The following is a 26093-nucleotide window of genomic DNA, read 5'->3' on the forward strand; positions in this document are numbered from 1 at the left end:
TATGGAGTGGCATGTACAATTGATATTTAAATTGTACAAATACAATATCAAAGTATTAAAATATTAACCATTTTTTAAAGATTGAATGTATTTCTTAATGAGTGTAGCCTGGGTTTTCCGAATGGAAAAAGTCTAAAACACAATCAGATTTTGGTCTAGTCCATTAACTGAGTGCGTACAACAGGCTGCGCAGTGCAGCTCAGCACAATGTACGCTTATAACCAAGAGCAATGCGCTGAAAAATCTTTGTACAAAACATTTCTTATTAGTGAGTAGGCAATTAGTTAGCCGGTCATATGTGTACCTAATAGGAAAAAACCAATCGCCATCCTGCATCTAACTAATAGAAAACATGTTAACAGCCAACAGCGACCAAAGTTTTTTGAGAATCATTATTTTTGTTTTTACAGTTTATTATTGCAATAAACAGCTGTGTTAGACCTTTACAGCTACCAAGGTTTTAGAAATGGGCAATAAGTAAACCTTTGGAAAATGGACTACTGATTGCTACTTATTGTATCAGCAAAAGAGGATCAGAACCTGCCAAGCTCATACTGCAACACACTTTTTAGATTTTTTGTCGGTAACATTAGGCGTAAAACCTTCTGCTGATTAATGTGTATGTTAAAAAACTCTGATAGGCGGTGTGGTTCATAAATAAGGTCATCTTAATCTGAGGGCACACTTCATTGGTGAAAATTAGGTCTTTAATAAGAGCCATCACATGTAGGACAAATTAATGTACCAAAGTCTGTTCTATTCTAATATAAAGTGTATTACGTTATTCAATAGAAAAATGATATGGTAATGATGCTACCACTACCAGGCACAATAGCCTTTTGGCTTTTACTTTGAAACAATTTTTATTTACCCTTTATGGCCACAATGTTTGCGCTTTAATTATGGAATTGTCTGTTTGTGTAATAATGTTCTATCTACCAATCTTTCATACAAATAAAAGTGTCTTCAAGAACCCTGGCCATCATTTTTAGCTGTTTTTTATGAAATCTAGAGGCATTTGAAACGTTCTCTCTTCCAACAGCGTCAATAATTTTTTAACCTTGTCTTAGCATTTAACAACATATTGAAGGGTAAAGTAACAATTTGTTCAAAACTTCATGAACTTGTAGTATGGCTCTTACTCTGTTTTTTTTACACTAAGCCTGCTTATAAAAATGCTGATGAAATGCAGTTGCATTTAAGTTGTGCATAAATTGTCTAAATTGTTTTTTATCACGGCTTCATTAACAAATTAAAGACTTGGTAAATTTTGATCTTGCAGCCATTTTTCCTAATTGTGCACGCAGTATGATGCTCAATTACAACAAGGCATGAAGTAAATGTAATACGAAGCAGTTTTTGCACTGATTTCTTATGTCTTAATTTTATGTTGAAGCTGTTTCAGTGTGAACTCTTAAACTACCAATAGTACAGCTCGTTTGGCAATGTGTTTCTGTATGGCCAAGTGCTGCATGATGCGGCTTTAGCAAGCTTTTGTACAAATTGTTTCCGATCACTGATTAATTAGTAAATTATCTTATTACATCTATACCTGATTGAAAAAAAGCTATTATTTGCATATGTTGAGCAAATAAGAATGCGTTTACAACCTGAGCATAGTTTTGCTTTGCAAAAACTTGTTTTATGAAATCTTCTTACTGATGACCAGTAATTTCAGAAGCAATACAGCCATAAATGGTTACTAACTTCAGATCTATAGACTGAGCAACTTTATTGAGCAATAGTACTAATGAGAGTAATTATGTTCATCAGATTAATTAACATGTAAACTAATAATATTCATAAATCATCCGACTAGAGTTTTGTGCTTACCTCACAGTAATTTCAAAATGGACGAAAAGTGGTCCCTCTCACTCGACAACTCGTTTGTAATATTTTTGGGGGCATGAACTAACATAAAAACTTATGCTGACAAACTTGCTATAAAAATATTGTTAATAAACAATTGGGGTGTAAAGTTATAACCATTTATACACTCTTTTAGAAATTAAGTTTCACGAAACACTTATGTCGCGGTAGAGAGATCCATTTGGTAGTAAAGGAGTTGAAGTTATCTGCAGGTAGATCATATGGGTTGCGGTCACAGAAACCATGGTTAAGTCGCAAATCACGAAGTTGAGTTATTCGACTTTGAAGTTGCACCAACATAACTTATAATATTGGTAACAAATTTTGTAACCTGTAGGTCTGGACCAATCAAAGAGTGATCTTTCTGAATCTGAAGTCAGTTTAGCCAATAAAAGTATTTTACCATCGAAAAAAAACTTAAAACCGTTGCTATGTTAAACAAGAAGTACTGAAAAATGGTGTCCGCTAAAAATAATTGTTTCTTTTTTGCCGATTTTAAAGGTAACTTTGACATTTTGGACGCTTGTAATGAGTACTTTGGTATTCTAACTGATGTCAAAAGCAGTGAAAGTAAAGGGAGTTGTGGTGATATTTTCCTAACGATTCTTACAAGATTACTACAATATTTAATAATAAGAATAATTATTCAATTTTTATGAAATTATAATCAGATTTAGTTATGAGAATAATTATTCGAGTTTGCAAGGTCGAAGTATATAGTGACCGATGGTGTGCAATATGTTACTGTTGTTAATTTTCTAAAGATTTGGTTGATGATTTGGGTGTGCCCAATATCGCGATACAATCAAGCTGTTTTTAATATCTGCAAAAATAAGTAATACACTTTCTTATAAATATACAGCTATTTCTTTGACAACCAGCTAAAATCTGTTTAGATTTTTAAATTCAGCATAGTTTTTTGAATCCAAGTACAGAAATCTAGATTAATATCACAATATCTTGATATTGGTTGCTATGTCGTTTTGAAATGTAAACAAAACTTTACATTGGTTTTCGTTTCTCAAACTTTAATACCAGTTTTCTTGGAACTATGTTTTTGCACTAATGGTAAACGTGCTTCAGTTTTTTGACCATATAATCTGCTGTAATTAGGCTAGAATCAAAATTTTGTTTGCTAAATCTTGTAATCTCGACTTACCATGAATTCAGTGATCATGACACATATTAATAGTTAATGCACTGTTTGGAACTTATAGTGCTATTGTAGAACTACAATAAAAAATATGTCATCACTAACAGAAATTAACTACCAGTTTTGATTTTGTATAGGTGTCTTGTTTTCTATTACAGATTTTAATGTGTTTGCAGGACAAAATGAAGCAACTGCAAGAGGTTTATTATAGAATTTATTTCAAATTATGTTCTTATGATAGAACTTTCCGTAACAAACTTTCATTTGGCTAATACTTGTATACATTTTTGACTAAAATAAGTCGAACCAGTTTGTTTCACTCCTACTACCTGCCCTAAATTGGTGCAAATGGTCATCAGAAATGTGCTTTCTTTGCGCTGCTAAAATGGCCCATTAAATGTACTTTAATTTGATGAAAACTCAAATATTGGTTAATTATTGGCCTTTCCAAAATACCGTAAAATACTCATCTGATTTGCATGTACGACTTAGCTGCCCAAGTCGTCAATGCATGGTACTGGAGCTTGTTATCATTTTGCTTGTTGAAGGTTGACTTGCAACAAAATTTCATTACGGTTATTTGGTATCAAAAGATTCACCATGGCTTACTCTGCTGTGTTGTGGGTGCAAAATATGGAGAACTGTGATTACAAGCTTTTAAAAGCTAAAAAAGAAACAGTTAATCTCCGCGATCCTGAAACCGCCGTAGATTGGAATCAATTCATTTTTTTGACATAGTAAAATGATTTGGTTATTGTTTTGACACGTGATCTTCTCACATGAATTGTAAGTTCCGTAAAAGGCTCAATATAAAACTTCTTGTAGCACTAGTTTATGACATAAACTTTGGGTTTCGCCAAATAGCTCTTACTAAATATAGACGCTCGCTAGTTTGCAATTTTGTTTTGGGTTGATCTAATCGTCTAGTCGCAATCTGATCATGTGACCCATGCTTCCTGCCAAACAGCGCGCATAATTTCCGCAGCATTTTTTGACTATCACAGGTGACCAACAGGCTTGTCATGCTTATCAGATGATGATATGCATTCCTTCGAGCTAAGGTTAAAAATTAAACCATTTTTTACGGTAGGTTTTGAGATATCAGTGCTCAAAGTGACATCAATACAGTGATGAGGAAACAGATGCTTGAGGACAATAGACATCGTTTCATTGAATGCGTGAAGTGTAATTGTGAAAATATTTGAATGAATGAGGTTGCATGAAAGTGTAAACAGAAGCCATCTTGTTGAGCTACGTTCCATTTGACCCGTTTTTGGAACGGGATTCTGATCTTCGGCAATTTCGTGATGGCGGCGATTAACTTTTTGCTTTTGAGCTTTTAAGAGCATGTTATCACATTTCTACATATATTGCACATGCAACACAACAGAGTAAGACATGGTGAATCTTTTGATACCAAATAACTGTAGCGTGAATTTTGTTGCAAGTCAACCTTTAAGCATTAGTAATCTTTTAGAAAAATGACAAGATTTTCTTTTGGAAACATACCTTTCAAGCAACAACGGTATGCGAGTGCCACTGTACGTAATTTTGATTAATATTCTTAAACTTCATAATCATTCTTAGTATTGACTAAGTATTATTGCTTTTTAGTTTGTGTATTTTCTTATGTAATTATTATCTGTGAATGTTTAGCTGAAGCTTGTGCAGAGCTGTCATCAACAACAATTTAGTTGAATGTTATTTACTAGTTATTCCGTTTTACAAATTGGACTATGCCTTGTGAAACAACTGCTTTATTTTAATTGTGTATACAGCTCCTATTCACCCTTGCATGTTTATAGTTGTCATGTTCTTGCATTCTGGTTGCCTGTCCACTGACGATAGCACTTGTACAGACTATATTTAAGCATAGTGTCTGGGATAGGAACTGAAACTCACAGTTAAAACCTATGGTGACCAGCTCTAAACTTTACTTTGCAATAATATCTAAAAGCCAAGTCCAGATCAGAGTCAGACTACTGACTATCAATTTTACGAATGAGTAATTGCTTTTGAAATACCACTTCAATATTTGAAGTCCTTTTTTTAATAGGATATGAATAAGTTTTTACATTGCTTAACTCGCGTTCTTCTATCGCCTACAAATCACAATGGTGACAAATATCAAAGCTGGGATTGAGAGTCATAAGCTAAAATATCAGATGCACTTCTGCTTGCTCAGTTTTTTCCTTTTTTTGCAGCAAGCAATGAGCTTTCAATTGATTAACTATGAAAAGAGTTTAATTTAAATCGGAAAATCATTCATTCAAAAAATGTGATATTTCTATTTTGTTATTACTAATTGCAGGGTGTTGCTATAACATGTTCTGCACCCACTCTGGTGCTAGACAAGTTATCTAAAGAATTGGCGATTCAAGGTTACAAAAGCTTACATATTTGGGGAGGTTTCTGGTCAGAGGAGAGCGGACAAAGGAACTTAGTGAAGGTAAATTAGGGTGTCAAAACACCAAAATATTGAGTGACATAGAATGAACCTTGGTGAAAAACAATATTTTTTAGATGTATTTTACAAATATTGAGATGAAAACTTTTGTGCTAGTCCAAAAATTTCAATAATATGTTTTTGGACAATGTATCTAATAGTATGCAACAAGCTATAGCTTTTTTTAAACTCTGAATGACACTCGTATTGCTTAACTTGCATTTTAGTACCATTTACAATCTCTGTTTGTGAGAAATGTACCTTTTGTTCCAAATCCTGTTCGGCCTGTCATAGCTGTTTTCTGCAGTCACCATTCAATTTTCGGGATTAACGGGGACCAGGGTCTTTTGTGGACAGTGAAAACCCACAAAATAAAAAGTAATGTTTTTAAGTATATACATAAATAAGCCAAACTTTAAGGCCAAAACACTTGCATTGTTTCATAAGCATAATGTATTTGTTTCCTATGTGAAAAGTAATCTTAAGTTCCTTTCATTGACTTTTAGGTCATATTCTAACTTAAATCCAAGTATTTTAACACAAATTATGAATTTTTTGTAGTATGGGCATAGGTCAGATTTTTATCTGGTTTGAATAGCTGTACAGCAAATTTTGCTATAATGTACATGTATACCTATTATAACGCAAATTCCTCTCAATGTAAAGAATTTATGTAAAGCTTTTGTTTGACCAACATAAGTAATGCCATATAGGGTAAAGTGTCAAGTTGGTGAAAGTTCCCAAAATTATTAACAAAATTTTCATAGTTGTCCTTAAAAATATCGCTTACATTCTTGCCAAACTTGAGCAATGATAAGATGCATAGGGTTCGCTATTATAGATACCAATACATTGTTAAACTAGTTTGTCATTAGAGATTGTCATTTTTGTCAAAAATATGTAAAATGATTCGCCTCGCAAGAAATCAGAAATATTTGAAGGGGATCTATCAGTGAAAGCTTTGGAGTGTTAATACAGACGGTTTCCTACTTACGAACATTCGAGTTACAAACAACGGTACATACGAACAGGTCTGCGCGTATATTCATCGATAATACCGACGGTATTACCGACTTATTAGCGGCAGAAAGAGGCGCTACATAGAAGCATCACCCAGCATCCACCTTCCTCTGCCCAGTTCGTTGCAGTGCATAAGTGCGTGAGCGTATCTCCAGTGCGCAAAGAACTTTTTTATTTTTCCTGTATGTATTGTAAAGGAGTTTGCCGACCTTTACTTGGCACGATCTAGACTAATAACTAAAAAGAAGAGAGTGTGTGTAGTCCCATTCAGCTTTTTTATTAGCGAAGGAAATTTCACTATTCGAGGAGCGTACATCTATCTGCTCTGCTCAAATAAATGAGAGCGCTCCGTTATATTCAGTAATATCAACTGTTCCGTCCTAACGGCAAACGGTGAGAACACCGGCTAACAAGGTGAATAAATAGGACCGCTAGCGAGTTGGTATGACAACAATAAAAGTGACGATAAATGATAGTGTTATAACATGATATCAGATATAACAATAGCATAACGAGTGAAACAACGGTATAATAAAAGGACAACACATAAAAAAGGACAACAAAGATAAGTTCTAGCATAACGATTAAAACAACGATATAATAAAAAAGGACAACACATACGATCAATAAGAAATGCTGTGTCATGGCCAGGCGTCCACCACAGTATTCTCTCCATTTTATTAAAAAGTTTTTTCAGTACAAACCAATTTACAGGTTACTTATACAAGCCTTAAACATACTAATATAAACCTTCAATATACTTATATACATGTAGGCCTTAAGCATCAGTTATAATACAAAATATAGCACTGAAGCAACTTACGAACAAATTCACTGTACAAACAATTGTTCGGAACGTAACTCGTTCGTAGGTTGGGGACCGTCTGTATACCAAGCTGAATGTCATGATATCTAGTCTCATCAAAATCTATCTTGCTCCCAAGCTCTTCCCGACGATGGATAAATGATAAGTCATACAGACACTGATTTTACTTTGTTAGCTAGCCGCAACAAGTAGCAGTCTGTCTCTTGTGGCTTTTATTCACCTCACCTTCTGTTTGATCTCCAAATTCATGTTTACTACCTTCAAAACTGAATGTTTTTTAATTGTCAAATCAGTTGATATGAGCATCAGAGTTAAATTTTTTGCTGAGATAGAATTTATTTTGGTCATCTCAAATAGTCTATGAAGATGAACTGTTATAAACGAGCACATTTGCACATACATGCTAATGGCAAAGAGTAGCTTTATCATATAATATAAGCAGAGACTAAATGGTGTAAACAAAAGCTGAAAATCTGTTTTAATAGAAACTTCTAAACTATTTAAAGAATTTCAATAATGTCTATATAATTAATGATTAATGTATAATCCTAAATATTTAGGATTTGTTTGGAGTGCACGAGAGGACAACTCTGCTTTGCAGAGTAACCTGGCAGTAACCCTATGCTTAATTTGTACACGTACGCATTGCAGTGAAAGGCATATTCATACACACCAACCTTACAGTGTTAAAGGCCAACTGAATGAAAAGGGACTTTTATACAATTCATAGTCAATCTGTGCATGGAAAAAATTGACCGTGTAGACAGTTAGGAATTTTACTCAGCTCAAGATTTTGAATCAACTTGGCTTGTACCAACAAATACCCTGGCAGTGTAGAGTGTTGTAAAAGATTATCAGTTGCAATAATTATGCATTCAAATATTGCAAATTATTACAAGGTTAATTAGCATAGTTTTTGTAGTGTCAGTCTAGCAAGGTAAATGTTGCAAGTTCAAATCCAGCGGGATGCAATATTTTTCCATTATCCAACGGTGGCTTTATATGGACAGCCATGGTTCTCATCACAGTACAGGCTGAATGTGTAAAATTTTGTAGATTTTGGTGCATTTTGCTTAGAAATAAGAGGAATGGTAACGCTGTAATTATTAGTTTGTAAAATAAAGCTTTTCTTAACCCAACTATTCATTACATTTTATATTTAAAAGATACCATTATTACCTAATAGTTTGACAAAAAAGCTTTAGCTTAAAAGAAAGCATTAATGATAATGTTTGTTGTTTTTTACTTTTATTGAGTTAACTTGTGTTAACAACATCGAAACAAGAATTTTTTAAGGCTTACTAGGTTAATTTTTTTTAGGCAAAACATCAACATAGTGAGAACTGCAATCTCTTTAGGGCAAACATAATTATGCAGAGTTTCAGTAGGAAAGCATCTTCTGTGTGACCTAAATTTAGTACAGCCACCAATATAGCTAGCTGCAAAAGCCTACTCTTCAAGTTTCTGGCCAATCTCCTAAGCGTTCTAAAACAACATGATGGAGCACACTTTTTAGTCAGTATTGTTTTAAAGCTGGTTTGATATCTTGGGAAAGTCTGTAAAATGAGTAATGTTCAACATTCTCCTAATTTTTAACTATACTAACAGGTTAATAACTGGTTTCTTTGCAGGTAGAGCAGCATATTTACCAGTGGAGGCAAAGTGGTCTAGATTGCCTAACCTTCAAACAACAAGTTGATGTTCAATTTCCAAAAAGGCATCCAGTGACTGGAATGACATCCAACCTTAAAGTTCTTTCTGTAGCTGGGCGTGTCTACAATCAGCAAAGTTCTCTTGCGAATCGCTTCTAAGATCTCTAGCTAAAATCATATTTTAAACGTTGTGCAGAGCCATTAGTTACAGCTACCACAACTTCACACATTATACTCGAGGTGCCAAGAGATGGTCACACAATTTGCAAGACAATTATAGAGCTCAGTGTTTTGAAGCTCTACAGCTTTATTTGACAGAAATAAAATAGTCCACTTTTGTTGATAAATGTTTTATGGTATTCTTGTGAATGCTTTGATTTTTAATCTTTTGGTAATGTAACAGCTGTTTGGCCTGCTTTTGATAGGTTGCTCCATTTGCACTAAAGACTTTTAGATTTATACAAACTCATTGTGTTTTAAGAATATTTTATTTGTCACCGTTGCACTCACTTGAGCAATTTGTTTGACGTACTTATATTGAGCTTTCCTTTTCTGTAAACTCAACTCCTTGACGGGGTTGCTTAAAGAGTCAATTTTTTTCCTTTTGAGTAAGTTTGGGCTTTTTTTTAAAGAAATATGCTGACCAATGTTGATAAATGCGAGTTAGATATACATGCATGCAATCTGCACAGTGTGTTCAATGTTACTGCATGGTTTCATTGAAAGCTCTTATCTGAAACCTTTTATAATCCAAAGGGCCCCACATATGCTATATTTCCCAGTTTTGCCTCAGTAGCAATGAATTGACTAAATCAAATTGTATAAGTAATAAATGTGGCCACAGGTATGCAAATCTCCCATGTTTGACATTTATGTTTTAAAAATTGGGTGTCTCTGACTCTACCAGGCATATTTGGCAGCATGAATATATGCACTGTTTTAATTAATATACGTTTTAAAAGTTTTCTATTTGACAACTAGGATGGTTTCAATACCAATTACTTGATGTCAATACCATCCTAGCTTTTATTGCAACTTATTACAACTTTTTTTAAATGGACAAATTGCTTGTTTTTGCCATGCATGCCCACTAACAAGCTATTAAGGGAAAGCATAAGTTTTCAATTTTATGAATAATATGTATGATAAACTTTAGATCAAAGCACACACAGATGTGCCTGCAAATCGGTTTTCTTAGGTTCTGTCGGCAAAATCCCTGAAATGGGGTTGCAGGGATTAGTTTGCCTTTTTAACCAATTGATAGAAAATTAAATGATGCAATAAAGGTTCATTACAAGTAAAAAGAACCAAACTAAATATCATAGTTAGCTAAATTTATATAAAAAGAAAAGAAGTAGAGCTTGGAACTAGGACTATCTAATTCAAGATATAAAAACATACTAGGAGGCCCTGAATTTAATGAGAAGATAACTTCTCTTGCAAAAGAGAAGACAACTCAGAATTTTGTATAAAAATTTTCAAATTTTACGCTAATGGGAGGTCCTCCATTTCAAACTACAGAGCCTCCTAACCTGCAAAATTTTCCAAAATGTTGAACTCTCCGGCAAAATTTATGCAAAATGCAAAATAGATACATATGCGATCAGCATGACGAGTAGAGTTGTTTAAGCATGTTTCTAGCGAAGCCTCCTATCAGAAGCCTCCTATTATCCGAAAGCCCTATATCGTGGATATATTTTCCAAAGTGGCCTCCTATTCAATCTAATTTGACTATATATATATATATATATATATATATATATATATATATATATATATATATATATATATATATAGATATATATATATATATATATATATATATAGATATATACTCATGCTACAGACAGTACGGTTTCGGCTATTGAAGCCTCATCAGTGCAGCTCAGAGCTTAGGCAAGGAACACAAATCCTATCGGCGAGAGTTGACAAATCCCATTACCAATGAGAGTTGACTTTCTGCCATGAAACAACTAAGTTGCCTCACAGACTTTAAGAAAGTCAAAGTGCTGACACCAGAGTGCTCCAATCACAAGAGTGATGAGCTTTGCACAAAGGCTAATAGTGGCGCACCTTTCACAGAGTGCTCAACCAAACCGAAGTGAGGGAGCGTGTACTCATGCTACAGACAGTACTGTTTCGACTATTGAAGCCTCATATATTAAAGCTATATATATTTATATATATATAGATATATATATGTAGATATATATATATATATATACAGACCGCCATCGCTAAAAGGAACTAGCGGCCTCTCAGCGGATTTAGCCGCTTTTCCTTATAGATATATAAGCGTGTGTAATAGCGAATAATTAATAAATTATAATAACATGTATTTATATAATTATATAATAATATATATAAATATATGATATATTATCTAAATTATATATATAATACTTTACTCTATTATATTATTATTTTACATTATTATTAAATTATATATATAATACTTTACTTCAGTTATTAGGTAGTTTTATGTTAGTTTTAATTTTTTAGTTTTTAGTTCAAATCGTAAAAATTATCAACGTAGTCGTTTGCTCATGTAAACAATTACTCAGTAACAGACGACCCTGAATTTGTTCTATTTGTTCCCTCATTTTGTAAAGAAATCCTACCTTAGGTTTTTGGGAGTAACAATGGCAGATTACTCCAATGCTTTTGTAACATGGTTTTTATTGTTTATCATGCTTGGCTATGAAGGGGTAAATCTAAAAACATTTAATTAAGATAACAAAATGATTATGTATATATAATGATGGAGCATGTTGCAGCAGTTGATTATCAAACAAGACCGATGTATGAAATTTAGCCAAGAAAAAAGGTTGGGTCGATATATCAGAAACATTCTATATATATGTACAGTCAAGTAAGACCACTGACTGCACGTACATATACAGTTTTATGTATTTTTTATAGTCAAATCAACACGAGAGCCCTTAGCCGATTTAGACAGCATTAAACACTAAAGCCTAATGTTGTACAGTATATAAAAGCAAGTAAGTATCCTGATACAGTAATAACTTTCAATCGACTGTAAAAGACCCCAAGATAGAAAAATTCCTTTTCCACCGAATATCATTTTGAAGCTTCAAACATGTTGAATGCAATGAAAAAAATTGGTAATCAAATATAATCTATAGCTTTGCATTTAGACCTTTCAATGATGAAACATTTTAGAGGCAACTGAAGAAACGTAATTGTTGGATGTAGACTGAGCCTGATAGAATGTGTATTTTCTATGAAAAGAAAAACAAATAATTTTAGTGTAAATCTAATTTTGCTGAAGAGAAGTTTTTTTAGTTTGTTATATTTTTGATCTTTCTTTACTAAGAATCTTACTCAGTATGTCATAAGAAACTAATGCTCTATTGGCAGCCATTTTCCTTTCTTGGTTAGTTAGAAGTGTCCTCAGTATTTTAGTGATATCTAAAGAACCAGTATTTGAATTTCTCTAAAACTTTGGAATTAAACTTGAAACGTGTTGAGCACAAAACAAGCAAAGTTTAGTGTTTCTACAAAAGTTTAAAACAAAAAGACAAAGCGACGCACTTAGGTTGAGTTTACTCAAGTGTAGGATCAGGGATAAAAGTGTTTAAGAATATGAAATTGCATTTGCGTCACTTTTGTTTTGCAATCAGAAATAGCTAGAATGAGATCTTCTGCGGCAAAATGGATTTGTGAAAATGAGTAGTCTATGTTCCTTCTCGACAATAAACAGATAAATCTGCAAATGCTTAAAATATACAAAAAATGGAGGTGGTCCATTATTGATACTGCACGTTGATGGTGAATACTTAACTAACACAAAGTAAACTTTTGATAGACTGTTCAAACCAAATATTTCTTTAGTTAGCTGGAATACTTCAACCTGATTGGTTCTTAATCGACTGTTGCTTATTGTGGTTTTGGTGATAAACACAAAAACTACAAAAAATTTTCAGTTTATATTAATTAGCCTCAAACAAAATAAATTAAACCTAATTAATTTATTTATTTATTAAAATAAATTAAACCAGTTCCAAGAGTAAAAAAATATAATCATTATTGTTGGTATTAATACTAATTTGATTTGTACATATAATTGTTTAAATCTCTGTTGTGGACTGTGTTTTTATGGTTTTTATATTGGGATTTATGATATCTTTGGTAAGTAAAAAATGCAACTCCAAAATAGTCAACAAATTTGGTTAGTTTCACAAAATAGGTCATGAAAAAGATTGCTGATTCCACAACGATATATTCTCAAAGATTATGTGATTTTGTTTGAAACAAATATTTAATCTTTCTAAATTTCCCTGGATATAAAAATAACTGCGTTCAAGATCCAAAGTAAGATGTTACATACCAGATACTGAAATAATGGCAAATATGCTTTTTGCATTACCAGCTACAATTAACAAGTGCTCAAAGTTTTTATGTTCATGGTTTTTCTGGTTTGATGAGCAATTTATCTATAGAGCTTTGTTACACAAAGGCGCACTGGCTGTAGAGCATATTTTAGCTTAAAATACTCCTACAATTGTCTCGAAATTCAAAATAAGCTACAATCCTTATTTGAAACTTAGAAAATGTAAAAGGTGCTTGCTAGCACTGACTGATCTAGATTCATATATGATACGTTTAAGCTCGGCAAATATTTATGCTTAGTATTTAAGCTAAATCTTATCCCGAAATGCGTACTAAAATCTTACCTATAAAAATAAAAAATTATTGGAGTACTGTCAACACTTGCAAATGTACATGTCTCGTTGCTATCAGTATGATATTTAGAAGAATTTTGACGTAATTTACATGCATTACATGAGCTAGAGCTTTCTCGTATATGTTCTATGACAGATATGAACATGCCTTTGAATTTTTTTGTTTTGGAGTACACGACCGGGCTACACAATTGTGGCACACATGAGACGTTTGAATGATAATTGCTCTTCTCTCATAATTTTAGCAAAAACATTAAAGTGTTTGCTTTTTAAGATAAAAGATAGGACATGACGCTTGCTGGGTAGGGCTTGTTGACAGAAAATAAGGGCAAGTATAATGCCTTTATAATGCCTTTATTTATACTAGTACATAGACAGTCTGTTTCGGGGTGAGAGATCATCATGATTAGACAATTACTCTCAATTACTCATCAATCAGCGCAATTACTCCCCAATGCAGCAAGATGGTAGAGTGGGGAAAGGTAGAAGTGTGCCTGGCTGGGAAGCTGAATAACTAAATTTGATTCTTGCTTGAAACAATCCTCGTTCTCAGCAGTCTTTGAAAGATGGATGGATGGTCATAGATAGACTATACTTACTATAGTGAAGATTTTCATGTTCTTAGGCTATGATGCTTAAGCCCATGTTTTATGAAAAACTAATTGTGTGTAAGCTAAAGTAGTTTTAATGGATTCATCATAGAGTATACCCAATAGATTTATTACCTTGTTGTTTGTTTATCACTGAAAGTTGTATGTTGAAGATATCTCTCAATCAATAGTAGATGTTTTTGTGATATTATGGCGCACGTAGCCCTTAAGGTACATCTAGAAAATCGGACAGTGCTCAAAACTGAAAGTCAAAGCATGGTGCAATTTTAATTCTTAAACCTGTAATTACATGTAGTTATAAGTATAACTTGTCAATAAATGTTTTGAAAATTAACCAAAAACTATAAACTCATTCACCAAATTATCGACACTTATAAAAAATTATATATTTATACATATATTTATAAATATACATAAAAATATTTAAACCTTTCGCGAGCAAATTTTCAGGACTATATCAGACTTCCCTAGGAGAATTAGTTTTCTGGAAAATCAATTTTTTTAAAAAGGTTTATACACTCTTTCGTATGTTATTGTGTGCATATATCTATGTATAAACATGCATATGTATACATGTATATGTCCAGATGTACGTATATCTATATATTATAAATGAATAAAAATGTATAACATAAAAATATTTATAAATGTAGACCTACCAAGATAAATATATATATATATATATATATATATATGTATATATATATATATATATATATTGTACATCTTTTTATGATACAAGTGTTCACTTTAATAAGCACAATTTCTGTATAATATATCTAAAAGCATTCTCCTTTACAAAGACCCACATCACAGTCTTTGCATCCTGTGCTTATTCTTGTCTTTTTGTACCAATCAGACAGCATCTACCGGAGTAAATACTGACCTGTCACTACTACAAACTGATGAATGGTAGGAGATTTATCTCTTTTCATATTGGTAGTATTCTTCCAGGCACTGGCATCACCTCATCATTACTGCTAGCAGCTTTTTCATCAATATCACTTCCATATGTAAAATAATTACAATCACAATTTGAACCTGATTCATTGTCGTTTTTGGCTACTAAATCTAAAAAGTCACAGTCAGCTGTGATTCTCTTAGTAACTCCGGTACTAGTACTTGCTGTATTAAAATAATCACGGAGAGTTCTCTTAGAAGTCGTCATGACGATAAACTAAATTAAAACTCTCAAAGCTTTCAGTAAATAACGGCTAAAACAGAACAAAAAAAATAATTAAAAATTATTTAGAGCGATTTACTAATTTTTTTTCACAATTTTTATTCATTTATTGCTGCTAAAAATGATCGTTTTGTGCAGATAGAAAAATTTTTTAGAGGCTAATCGAAGCCAATATATCGTAGCTTGCTATCGATCACAAAAGTAAACAAAAAACAGCTTTTAGCAAACCAAAAGCCGCAATAAAAAAATATGCTACTATAGCGACAAAAATGTCGCTCTGACCATTTGAAGGAGTATCGAAAAGCGACAAAAAAGTCGCTTTGCCCTCGAAATAGATATTAATATGTATGCACATACTCAACAAATGACCCCAAAAAGGACAACGCCAACATACAGAGATAGAGTGTAGACCAGCCTTTAATGAGATGCATCTGCTGAACATCCTGAATCATCCTACAGAACAGGAATTCTGCTGTACCTGCAGAACAGGAATTCTGTTATGGAGAAAATAATTTATTCAGTATCATAATGCATGTTTTAGTGATATTATGACATGTGCAACTCTTCAAGTGTATCAAGAGAATCTAATAGTTCCTTAAGTTGCAAATAAAACTACAATGTCATTTATTGAATTATAAGTTACCCGCTTATAAATTTGCTAAAGACTTTCTATAAGTAATAAAACATTATGAACTCGTAACCTGTTAATACGCCAAGAAATAGTGTATGTGACAAAACATAAAAACTATGTAGTAAAATATTTCTCAAAGCTTGCTGTGTTATTTTGACTTCTATTTTTGGACAAGCATTGTTACAAGTATGATTAATGATTAGATGTTCCAGAAAATATTTAAAATCATAGTCTGGTTGCACACAGTTTTATGATCTTTCAGCGTGGTTGTTGGATTACTTGCAAACCTTTTGCCATAGCTAAAGTTATACATGTAGATGTTCAAAAAAATTTTCTTTTATTTAATTTGTGAGAATCAATCAAGCTATAAAAATCTACAACATAATAACTAAATTGGTACTGAGCAAGCATACTTGAATCCGACATTACAGAGATAAATCTTTACTCAGCTAGTTTCAATACAATTTGCTCTGAGTGTCAAAATGACAATAAACACTGAAGCTTCACCACAACTGAACTTAAAAATGACAACGATATCAAAATATTGAATTAATCATGTTTAGAACTGTTTAGTCTTATGCAAGTAATAAAAACAAGTAAAATCTTTGTCAGCTAGCAGCGAGCTGACAAAGTTTTTTGCTAGCGAGCTGACTAGTCTACTTGCTGACAGCTAGCACAAACATTTCGCAGAGGCTGCCAACATTTGCTGTTGTCAGAGTTACTATTAGCTTCTATATCGGCAGAGGTTACTGTTGAACCAAAAACTTTCTCTCTAAAGTATTTGCGATGACTGTGTCCATATAATAAAAGGAAATCAGTGATAATTACGGCAATTCCAAAATAAGACAGATAAGAGCCAAAATTACCCATAAAGGTAAAAAAATCAAACTTTCTTGCAGAAGCTTCCGTACGCAGAAGAAATAAAATACCAAATGCTTTAATCAGTTTGCGTTTCTCAACTCCGTTCTCCAAATAGTACTTAGCATGGTGGAAATTATATCCCCCCAATGGACTTTGCTGGTGATTTTTGTCGATACGGGAGAAATTATAAGTTGGTTTGCATTTACTTTCATCAAAATCATAGTCACAGTCCCATTCTACTGTTATGGCTATCACTCCACCTCTAATAGCCATCTCCTTGAACAACCTTTCATCTTCTTCAGGATCAGGTTTACATGATTCTCTATTTGCGAGGCCAACAATAGTTTTAATTTGAAATATTGGGCAGTAGGGGTCATGATCAGGGTCATAGTGGCAACCATTTCTCAACTTTTCAGCTGTGATAGACTCAATTAGGTTACTTCTTCCTTTGTCAAAGTATGGAAAGTATACATGGTTCTTAATGAGCACTCTAAAATCATGAATGTAGTTTAAAACGGCTGTTGTACCATTATTAGGCAAGGTATCATCTTCAGGAGGACACCAAGTTTCTACTATGCAGTATCCAATCGTCATGTTACATTTGCCTATGCTCATTCCATTGGCCTCCTGATATGGTTGACCGCTGTCTCGACAATCTAGATCCGTTGAACAATTAGTAGATTCTGCCTGCACATCTGCACATGCTGCCCGTTCTTGACCATTTGTTATTATGTAGTTGGTTGTTACAAATATCGAGTTTTCTGCTTGTGGTGGAATACGAAGGTCGGTTGAGTCCCAAAGTTCTCTTCTTTCCGAGTCATTAATTGGACCGCTGTAGGTAATTCCATCAAGTTTTGTGGTGAACGCTGAAATTGGCTCTGTATCCACTTTTTGATATAGTTTATTGTTTATTAATATTAGTAATATACCTACAAAGATCGCAATTCTGATCAGCCACAAGGTAATGTTGATACACGGTGTTTCAAGACGAATCCTTCTAGTTGATTCGTAAGTTACTATGAAAGAGCGTATTTCAGAGCAGATATCCATGGCATGTTCCAGACTTTCTTCTCTGCAAAAAACATTGATGTATGCTATTAGCATAACTACTTTAAAATTATAAGATTATCTAGGACAAAACTTCATTCAAAAATAGCGTTTTTACAACTAATGTTATGTTTTCGTGACACAACATAAGTATATAAAACAGACTTTCACTAAAATAATAATCTGTAAATGGTTCAGACACTTTTTCTGCAGCAGAAAAGCTTATGTTTGATTAACAGTAAAGCCTAAAAGTTTCTACGGTGCTATGACTAGCACAAAGACTATTTTAAAATGTTCATTTCTATTCTAGTGAAACTTTCTATCGTACTTAAACTAAATCAAGTAACAATGGAAATGGAATATACTGAGCACTTTATTGCCTGGTTTATACCGGAAAAAACCTTTCCAGAAACATGGAATAAAACTTTGAAACAAAATTTGTTTGAGAAAAAGTGTGGCGATAAAGCTAAATCAGAGTTTATAATTAAAGTGCTAAGGGGGAACATTTCCATGATTGGTTAGTTTTAGTTTTCATTGCTTTGTTGCTAGATGAAACTAGATCTATGTCGTAGATAAGTGTTTGCAAAAGAATAGAAGTTTTCAGGCTCTGTACTGTCAAGGGAGAAATTTGAAATTATTAAATTTTATTATATTTAAGAATTTTAAATAAGAATGAAAACTGTATTGTTTTTGTGCGTTTCCTCTGATTGTAATGATGTTATGGTTCTATGGTTCTATGTGTAATAGTTAGCCTCTGGACCTTGAGTTCAATTTCTCCCAAGACAAATTTTGACCGCAGACAAAGTGGCACTTCCGCCCACAAAATTCAGACTGCTGCTATGAGGCCAAATTGGAATAACAGCTCAATCAATGGAGATTGGCACTCCTATAGTTCTCGTTGCAATTTGTTTTGACAGTAGCTCGCTATTGCAATGATGAGCCCAAGTATCAAAGTTCAACACAAGTAGTTTTGAGATGCAAGGCCTACTACTGATTGTAGGCAGTTATCTAATAAACAACAAGAATGTGACAGTGGTTAGTTCTCAAGTGTCTGCAAACTCTATTTTCTTTAGATCAAAAATAACAGTAAGGCTGTCAATACTAACTAGCCAAAGCAAAAATAACAATACGCTGGTATAATTAGATTTATTAGTTATGGCCTTTCTATGTTTAATAGTTACGTGTTTGCGTCTGTGTAGCGAGGAGGCGTGTAGTGACGAGGCGTGTAATGACGGCTCTTTCTGCTGGCAGGGGGCTGAATGAGTTCTATTTTCTCAGGGCTTTGTAGTTTCATGGCTCTTTGGGTAGATTATATCTGCTGAATGTTTCCTCCTCAATGGGATGATCCTTTTCAGGCTGTTTGCTGCAGGCTCCTATGGCTTATATTAGCCTCTCTCTGCGCCCTCTTTTGCTGCTTGGCTCGCTGCCAAGTTACTGTCTCTGGCTTGCTGCCAGATGCGCTTTGCCTTTCTCTGGCTCACTGCCAGTTGCGCTCTGCCTTTCTCTGGCTCGCTGCCAGTTGCGCTCTGCCTTTCTCTGGCTCGTTGCCAGTTCACCCCATGCTTTGGCTTGCTGCCAGCGGCTACTTACATACTCATTTTCGGATCAGTGACAAATGTCATTGGCTGCCTGAGTTCATTTTTGCGTATCTCACAACATTCCTGTAATGTCTATTTTAGTAACTTCGATGTCAACCAGCATTCTTTTCTGACAGCTGATATCTGACATCATCTTTTTGGGATTCTATGACGATGTTGGAAATCCTAATAAGCTAACAAGTCAATAAGCTAAGAGACTAAGTCAACAATTTCTACAAGATTGGCCATAACCTGAAAACCGTCAGTAGCTGAATCATAGAAAATGGATTTTGCTATAATACTCATCCTGAGACACCTACATGTGTAGTTATCTATCTAACATAAGGCAAAAGAGAAAGAGATGTTTCATAGGATGCATTCTATAGTTAGTATATAACTTTTTTTTCTTTTGTTTTTCATAACATTAAAATTCATACACAATTATATTATGATTTCACAAAGCCATTTTGTCTATAATAAATGATGTGATAAGCTATATATATAAAAGTGTTGTGAATACTCTATCGGTTGATGGTTTGATGTATATGTGTCCCTGCTTGTGCTCGTTGTCACTCTGCAAAATAATATTGGATAGTTCTTGTGATGTATTGTTCTCTTTTGTATGTAGTGGTGACAATTGTAATTGATTCGTAGATGGTCACACATCTCCTTCATGCATAATGGTGATAATCATAATTGGGAGTACATCTATCATGCTTGTTAATGTCTCTCATCAGTTGTAATGGTTAAATGGCTCATATGCTTGATATTTTTATCAGCACATGATTTAAAATGCTGTTTGTGGCAGCTGGGTGGAAATGCTTCAAAGCTACTATTATGCTGTCCTCGTAATGCTCCGATGCTTCTAACACTGATGATTCCTAACCCCGTTGTTTCTCACGCTGACCTGTCAGCGATTCAATCAATGATGCATTTTTGTTACGCTGTTTGCGGCAGACTCTTACTTTCACCATTTCCAAGTCTGACAGTACCGATTATAGTTTGTAATATCGGACTATTGGAATCGGTCAGTTGGACAAAATGACCAGAGAAGTTTTCGTCTGGTCGAGTTCACAGAGAAAACTAATCTTGCGTAATTGAGAATAAGTTACACTGACAAACCTATTGGCAAACATACATATTGCCAAATTGACTCTTTGGTTTAGTTGTCTTAAAAATTACTTATAATAATTATTGTTTCTGTGGGTATTGAAGTGAATTAAACAGAGCAGGATGTATTTTTCTAAAACTGTTTGCTTTAAAATTTGCTGGTTTGACCATATGAGGCAAATGTCAGAACAATTAAGCTTTGCATGTCAATGTTTTGCTGTAGCAGGAATATATGCAAGTAGATTTATGCAAAGTTAAAGTCATTTGGTTTTTTTTATTAAACTTCTCGAATTGTTTCAAAACTAAATGTTCAAACTCTCTCAGTTTCAACTTCCATTTTAACACGTTACTGCTCAAAAGTTAGTCTGATGAAAGCCAAAATACAACTGGCTTTTGGCATGAATCTATTGAAAATATTGTATTTTATCAAGGTGCCAAAACTCTTATGCCCTAGCTTATTCAGCCATAGTGAAGTGAGAAATAATTTTAGTCACATTTTTTGAACTCCAAAGTTTTTGTATTTTCATTCTTACTAGCCTTTTTCAGCACAAAACAGCTTTGATCGAATGTCTTAAATAACCAAGAATATAAAGCTTTTACGAAATTAATGTAAATCTTGCTAATAATTTTACTACAACCAAACCGCTGACTTTTGTTCGTAAACTAAAATACACAGAAAAGTGATAATGAAACCTATACTGATCAACTACTTCATGACAGCCCTTCTTACACTGGTGCTATGATTACTCTTTTCGATTTAGGGTAAATAATACAAAATTTAGCAAAAAGAGATTGCAGTAGGCATAGTTTTAGTTTGTATTTTCTAGCTTACCTTTGGCTATAAAGTGTAGATGAAGCTAGTGGGATGATGGTAAAGTGACAAAAGCGGCCCCTCGCTGCTAATCAAATGTTTATATAAGAAGAAGCAAAACTAGCACTAGTAATGGGGCCCCGGTTATCTTACCTGTTGGCAAATTTCCAAATTGAAAGGAAACTGTTATAACCGGATATGATCAAATTTTAGGTAACTTCCTTGTTGCCTTATACATGTACAAGTATACTACGCATTAGTATTCTGTTAAATTAAGCCGCAAGAAATGTCACACAAACTATCATTTGTAAAAGCCCAACCTGACAACAGATGAAGGTTTCCAACACTTTATCTCAAATATATTATACAATCCTTTTATGGAATGCATACTGTATTTGTATACTTTACACATGTGATATCTAATTTGTTCTTTATATGTTATGCAAAAGTTAGCCTTTACACTAATAATGGAACGTTGGTCCCCTTTTAATATATTGTGAGGGAAACGCATCGCGAGCAGAGCCGGTGCCAGCGTGACGGCAAAGTGACAGGCCGGGCCAGGCCTCCCCCTCTCGCCCGGAGGCTGGGCCGGCAATAAGGCAGAGTGACGCGAGTCATGTAGCCACCAAACATACGAGAAGTAAAACCACTAGTGGGCAGAACCAACAACAATGAAGCAGATAAAAGATAAGACGCGATGGAGAGGCAGGCAGAGCAGCGCAGCTCCCTGCATACGAGAGACACTTTATCCTTATACTGTGTAATATTTATGTATGCATGACGCCTTTATATTAATACAACTATATTTATTATGTAAATATACATTGTATGCTCAGATAACAACTCAGTCTTCGTGATTACTCGGCTTGTGGGAAACCGTGAAAGTGGCACGGTAAAATCCACCACAATACTGATATTAAAAGCTGTTATGTAACTTTTGATATTGTGACGCACTAGGTGCTGACCATGCATAGCTTGACTGCAGGCCTAGTATCGCAATCCTGGCAGGCAATTATTTTTAAAAGCAGCAGGACGCATACATACCTACTCAGTCAATATATTATTTTACTTTGTTTGGTATTTTACCAAAGAAACTCTGCTGCAAACACCGACAACTCTCTTTTAAAAGTTCTTACCACCACCTTGCACCACATTGAATGCCCTGTCATACTAGTTTAAAATTTTTAAAACTCATTAGATTCCGATCCATTAAACGATTGCAGTTTCAAAAGTGTTTAGCACTAATCAACCATTTAATTATGGATCTATCAGATATACAGTAGATACAAAAAAGTGTGTTTACAGAGACGCTTCACGGCAAAGATTAATTTGCGGAGCTGTTGTCTTGTAAAACACTCTATGTTTACGCTTTTTATCTTACTCTTATGTAAATGATTAGTCCTTGTCATTTTTTTATTTTTACCGTCACTAAATTAAATAAAACTAAAAAAACTCATGCTCCCTACTAAAGGTCAGATCTATGATGCATTTAAATTCTCATAACATGAAGTGACAGCCACAGCAAAAACTTTATTTTCAAGAGGGATAGCCATCGCTAGAAATATATGGAGGAAAACCTGCATGGATGTTCTACCTTTGTTATGGGTATAAGCTGATTACGCCAGTCTTTAAAAGTAGTATACATAAATTATATCTAGTGCCTTGCAGTATCTTTAATCAGAAAACCCAAACATTAACTTGGATGAACCGAACTTCTAAATCCTACATTACCCAGCTCAGCATAATTGGTAAGTTATTGATACCTCAGTTTTTGCCTATTGTGTTTTTATGAGGTTGTGTGATGCATCTGGGTTTGGTGTTTCCTGAGTTGCTTTGTCGTGAATACGTGGATTGATGTTCATGCCTTACACCGCTTTGTGGTGTTAGGTCAGGTCTTCAACCAAACATTCTAGAAACTTGATTTGAACATAATTTTACTGATTACACGTACTGTACCTCACTTCGGACTCTATCACCCTCAAAAGCTGAAAATCTGTCTTAATATTGATTACGCTGCCAAATTCTCAAATAAATGCATAAATGTTTTATTGCTTGAAGGTCGCCATCTTATTAACAGACTTTTATGTTGCATACATTTACACTAAGGCAGCATGCTTTTTTATGTGATATACAGATCATGTTTCACGTGTTAAGTTTCAAAGAAACAGACTGCATTATGTCCGTTTCTTGTATTTAATTTACCAAAACTTTAAAGATGAGTCTACATAAAATTTTAGTAGATTTTATCAGAAATTATTGGTGTTTCTCCATTATTTGCGATTGCTTTTGATACTTGAAATGATCTGACTGTCAGAGTGTTTTAAGTTTAAAACCGATAGAGATTTATCACGTTTAAAATGTTAAGAGCAAGTGAAAGTACAATTATAATGTCTGTAGTAGCAAAGATACCAACAGAATACAAGCGTGTGATACTGAAACTTAACGCATCATTTCACAGCTATTTTGCCTTTAAAAATTTTACTCCTGATGAATTTTTGTTCATTTAAATCGCGACACATTCTGGCAGACAGATCGCTTCAATTATCAAAAAAAATTGCGAATGATAAAAAGATACCGAAAATTATTTATAAAATACACTAAAAGTTTGTTTGAGTTAATCTTCAATTAAGTAATCGAGTATGGCATGGCAATTTGCTTATTCAGTTTCAAATCAATTTGAGGCTGTACCAGCTACAACCTGCAGGCTACACAATTCACACAATTCATTTGGCGCAATATTCAAATCATTTCTTCAAAGCCACCTGTTTATAGATGCTGGCATTTTATCTAACTTGTACGCTAAATAGTCTAGAGCTTGATCTAAATATAAGAGATCTTTATCTTCCTAATTCCAAAGCACCAATTTAATCTTTTATTTACATTACCTTCTGCAGTTTGCTTAGCCAAATAGATCATTCCTTAGATTTGTCAATAAGTTAATTAAATTAGCTCTCCACAGACAAGAGTTTGTGATAAGACTAAAATGAAGCCTGAGTAAAAAAACTGTTTATAATTTGATAAGAAAGAGTACCCCAAAGCTCACCTTATCTTGTAGCCTGAACACTGAAATCTCTGATTAGCTGTTTACTTATGGGGTTATGCACTTCCTAGGACTAAGTCTTATGCACCAAAGCATACTCCCTTAGCCTCAGAACTTTGAAGAGGATTACTCTGTTCTAACAAATTGCTTTTTGTATGCAGTTCCTACCTCCATATAGTACATCCATATTTCCTATCACGATACAATCTAGTAGTATCAGACTTGGATGGAGTGCCGCATATATATATATATATATATATATATATATATATATATATATATATATATATATAGATATATATACAGTATATATCTATAAATATATGTATATATATACATATATATACGTATATATTTACATATATATGTATATATATAAATATATATGTATATATATACTTATATATATACGTATATATTTACATATATATATATATAAATATATATATATATATATAAACCTTACGATCATAAATACCCTGGTATCATAAGTGAATTGTACATGTAATTGCCATATGTATTTGAGATGGGATCCTCTTCTTGGCAAACAGCAATGATAATTAAATCACTGACCCACTGTTATCGAGTCTGGAGTGATATCAGCTACACAACAGGGTTGCACAGAACCATTTATTTAATTTGCTAGAGTTGGATTTGAGGTTTACTGATTTCACCTACATTTACAAAATATTTGTTCATACAAAAATCCTTTTTGCAGCTTTATTCCCACCTCAAATTCAGCTATGACAGACTTTGTAGTATTTAACATACTCTGACCTGAAGTCATTGCCAGCAAAAAAACCAGTAAAGCTTTTTTATGAGTATTTTACAAGTTTGGCTTAAAGTCTTAAAATACAGTAACAGTAAAAAAAAGATTTCTGTTGTTCTTATTGAAATGGTTTGAATTGAACTCAAATAGCCTTTTGTTACAAATGTGGGTGCTGCTAAATTTGAATTTTGTTAAATATATTTTTAATGTAAGTTTTTAGGAATAAAGATGCAAAGCAGATTTTCTAACTGCATAAAAGAAGCATTTTATTAGAACAGCGTAAACCACTTCAAAGTTCTGAGGCTAAGGGAGTATGCTTTGATGCATAAGACTTAGCGCAAGGAAGTGCATAACCTTATAGGTAAACAGCTAATCAGAGATTTCAGTGTTTAGGCTACGAGTTAAGGTGAGCTTTCTGGTACTCTTTCTTATCGAATTATAAAATTGTTTTTTTACTCAGGCATAATTTTGGCCTTATCACAAACTCTTTTCGTGGAGAGCTAATTTAAACAACTTATCAACAAATCTAAAGCCTGATCTACTTGGCTAAGCAAACTGCATAAGGTAATATATATATAAATAAATCTATATAAATAAATCTATATAAATATATATATATACATGTATATATATAATATATATATATACATATACATATATATATATATATACATATATATATATATATATATATTTGAAAAATTATTGCGAAAAAAGTAAACTTTTAGTATTTGCGTTACAAATCTGTTTCGTGCGAAGCACTCCTCAGACGCAATTGTAC

The 26093-nt window shown here is 33.4% G+C and overlaps 1 protein-coding gene and 1 long non-coding RNA gene across 3 annotated transcripts in view; one reads left to right on the forward strand and one right to left on the reverse strand.

Annotated features, from left to right (window-relative positions):
- The window catches only part of LOC137401615 (uncharacterized), a 29788-nt gene extending 20400 nt beyond the window's left edge, over positions 1–9388 (forward strand). For both annotated transcript variants that reach the window (XR_010979363.1, XR_010979364.1), the window contains 2 exons: positions 5334–5471; positions 8946–9388. This is a non-coding gene — a long non-coding RNA (uncharacterized lncRNA). The remainder of the gene's footprint in view (positions 1–5333; positions 5472–8945) is intronic.
- A 5826-nt stretch (positions 9389–15214) lies between these two features.
- On the reverse strand, positions 15215–19299 carry LOC137402742 (P2X purinoceptor 4-like). The gene is made up of 4 exons (XM_068089246.1): positions 19187–19299; positions 16964–18030; positions 15861–15944; positions 15215–15354 (listed from the first exon to the last, which is right to left on the reverse strand). Exons 1-4 carry the CDS (start codon positions 19297–19299, stop codon positions 15215–15217), a joined length of 1404 nt encoding a protein of 467 aa, XP_067945347.1.
- Positions 19300–26093: the final 6794 nt, after the last annotated feature.

Source organism: Watersipora subatra, chromosome 8 (genome assembly GCF_963576615.1).
Source record: "Watersipora subatra chromosome 8, tzWatSuba1.1, whole genome shotgun sequence".
NCBI classification, from domain to species: domain Eukaryota; kingdom Metazoa; phylum Bryozoa; class Gymnolaemata; order Cheilostomatida; family Watersiporidae; genus Watersipora; species Watersipora subatra.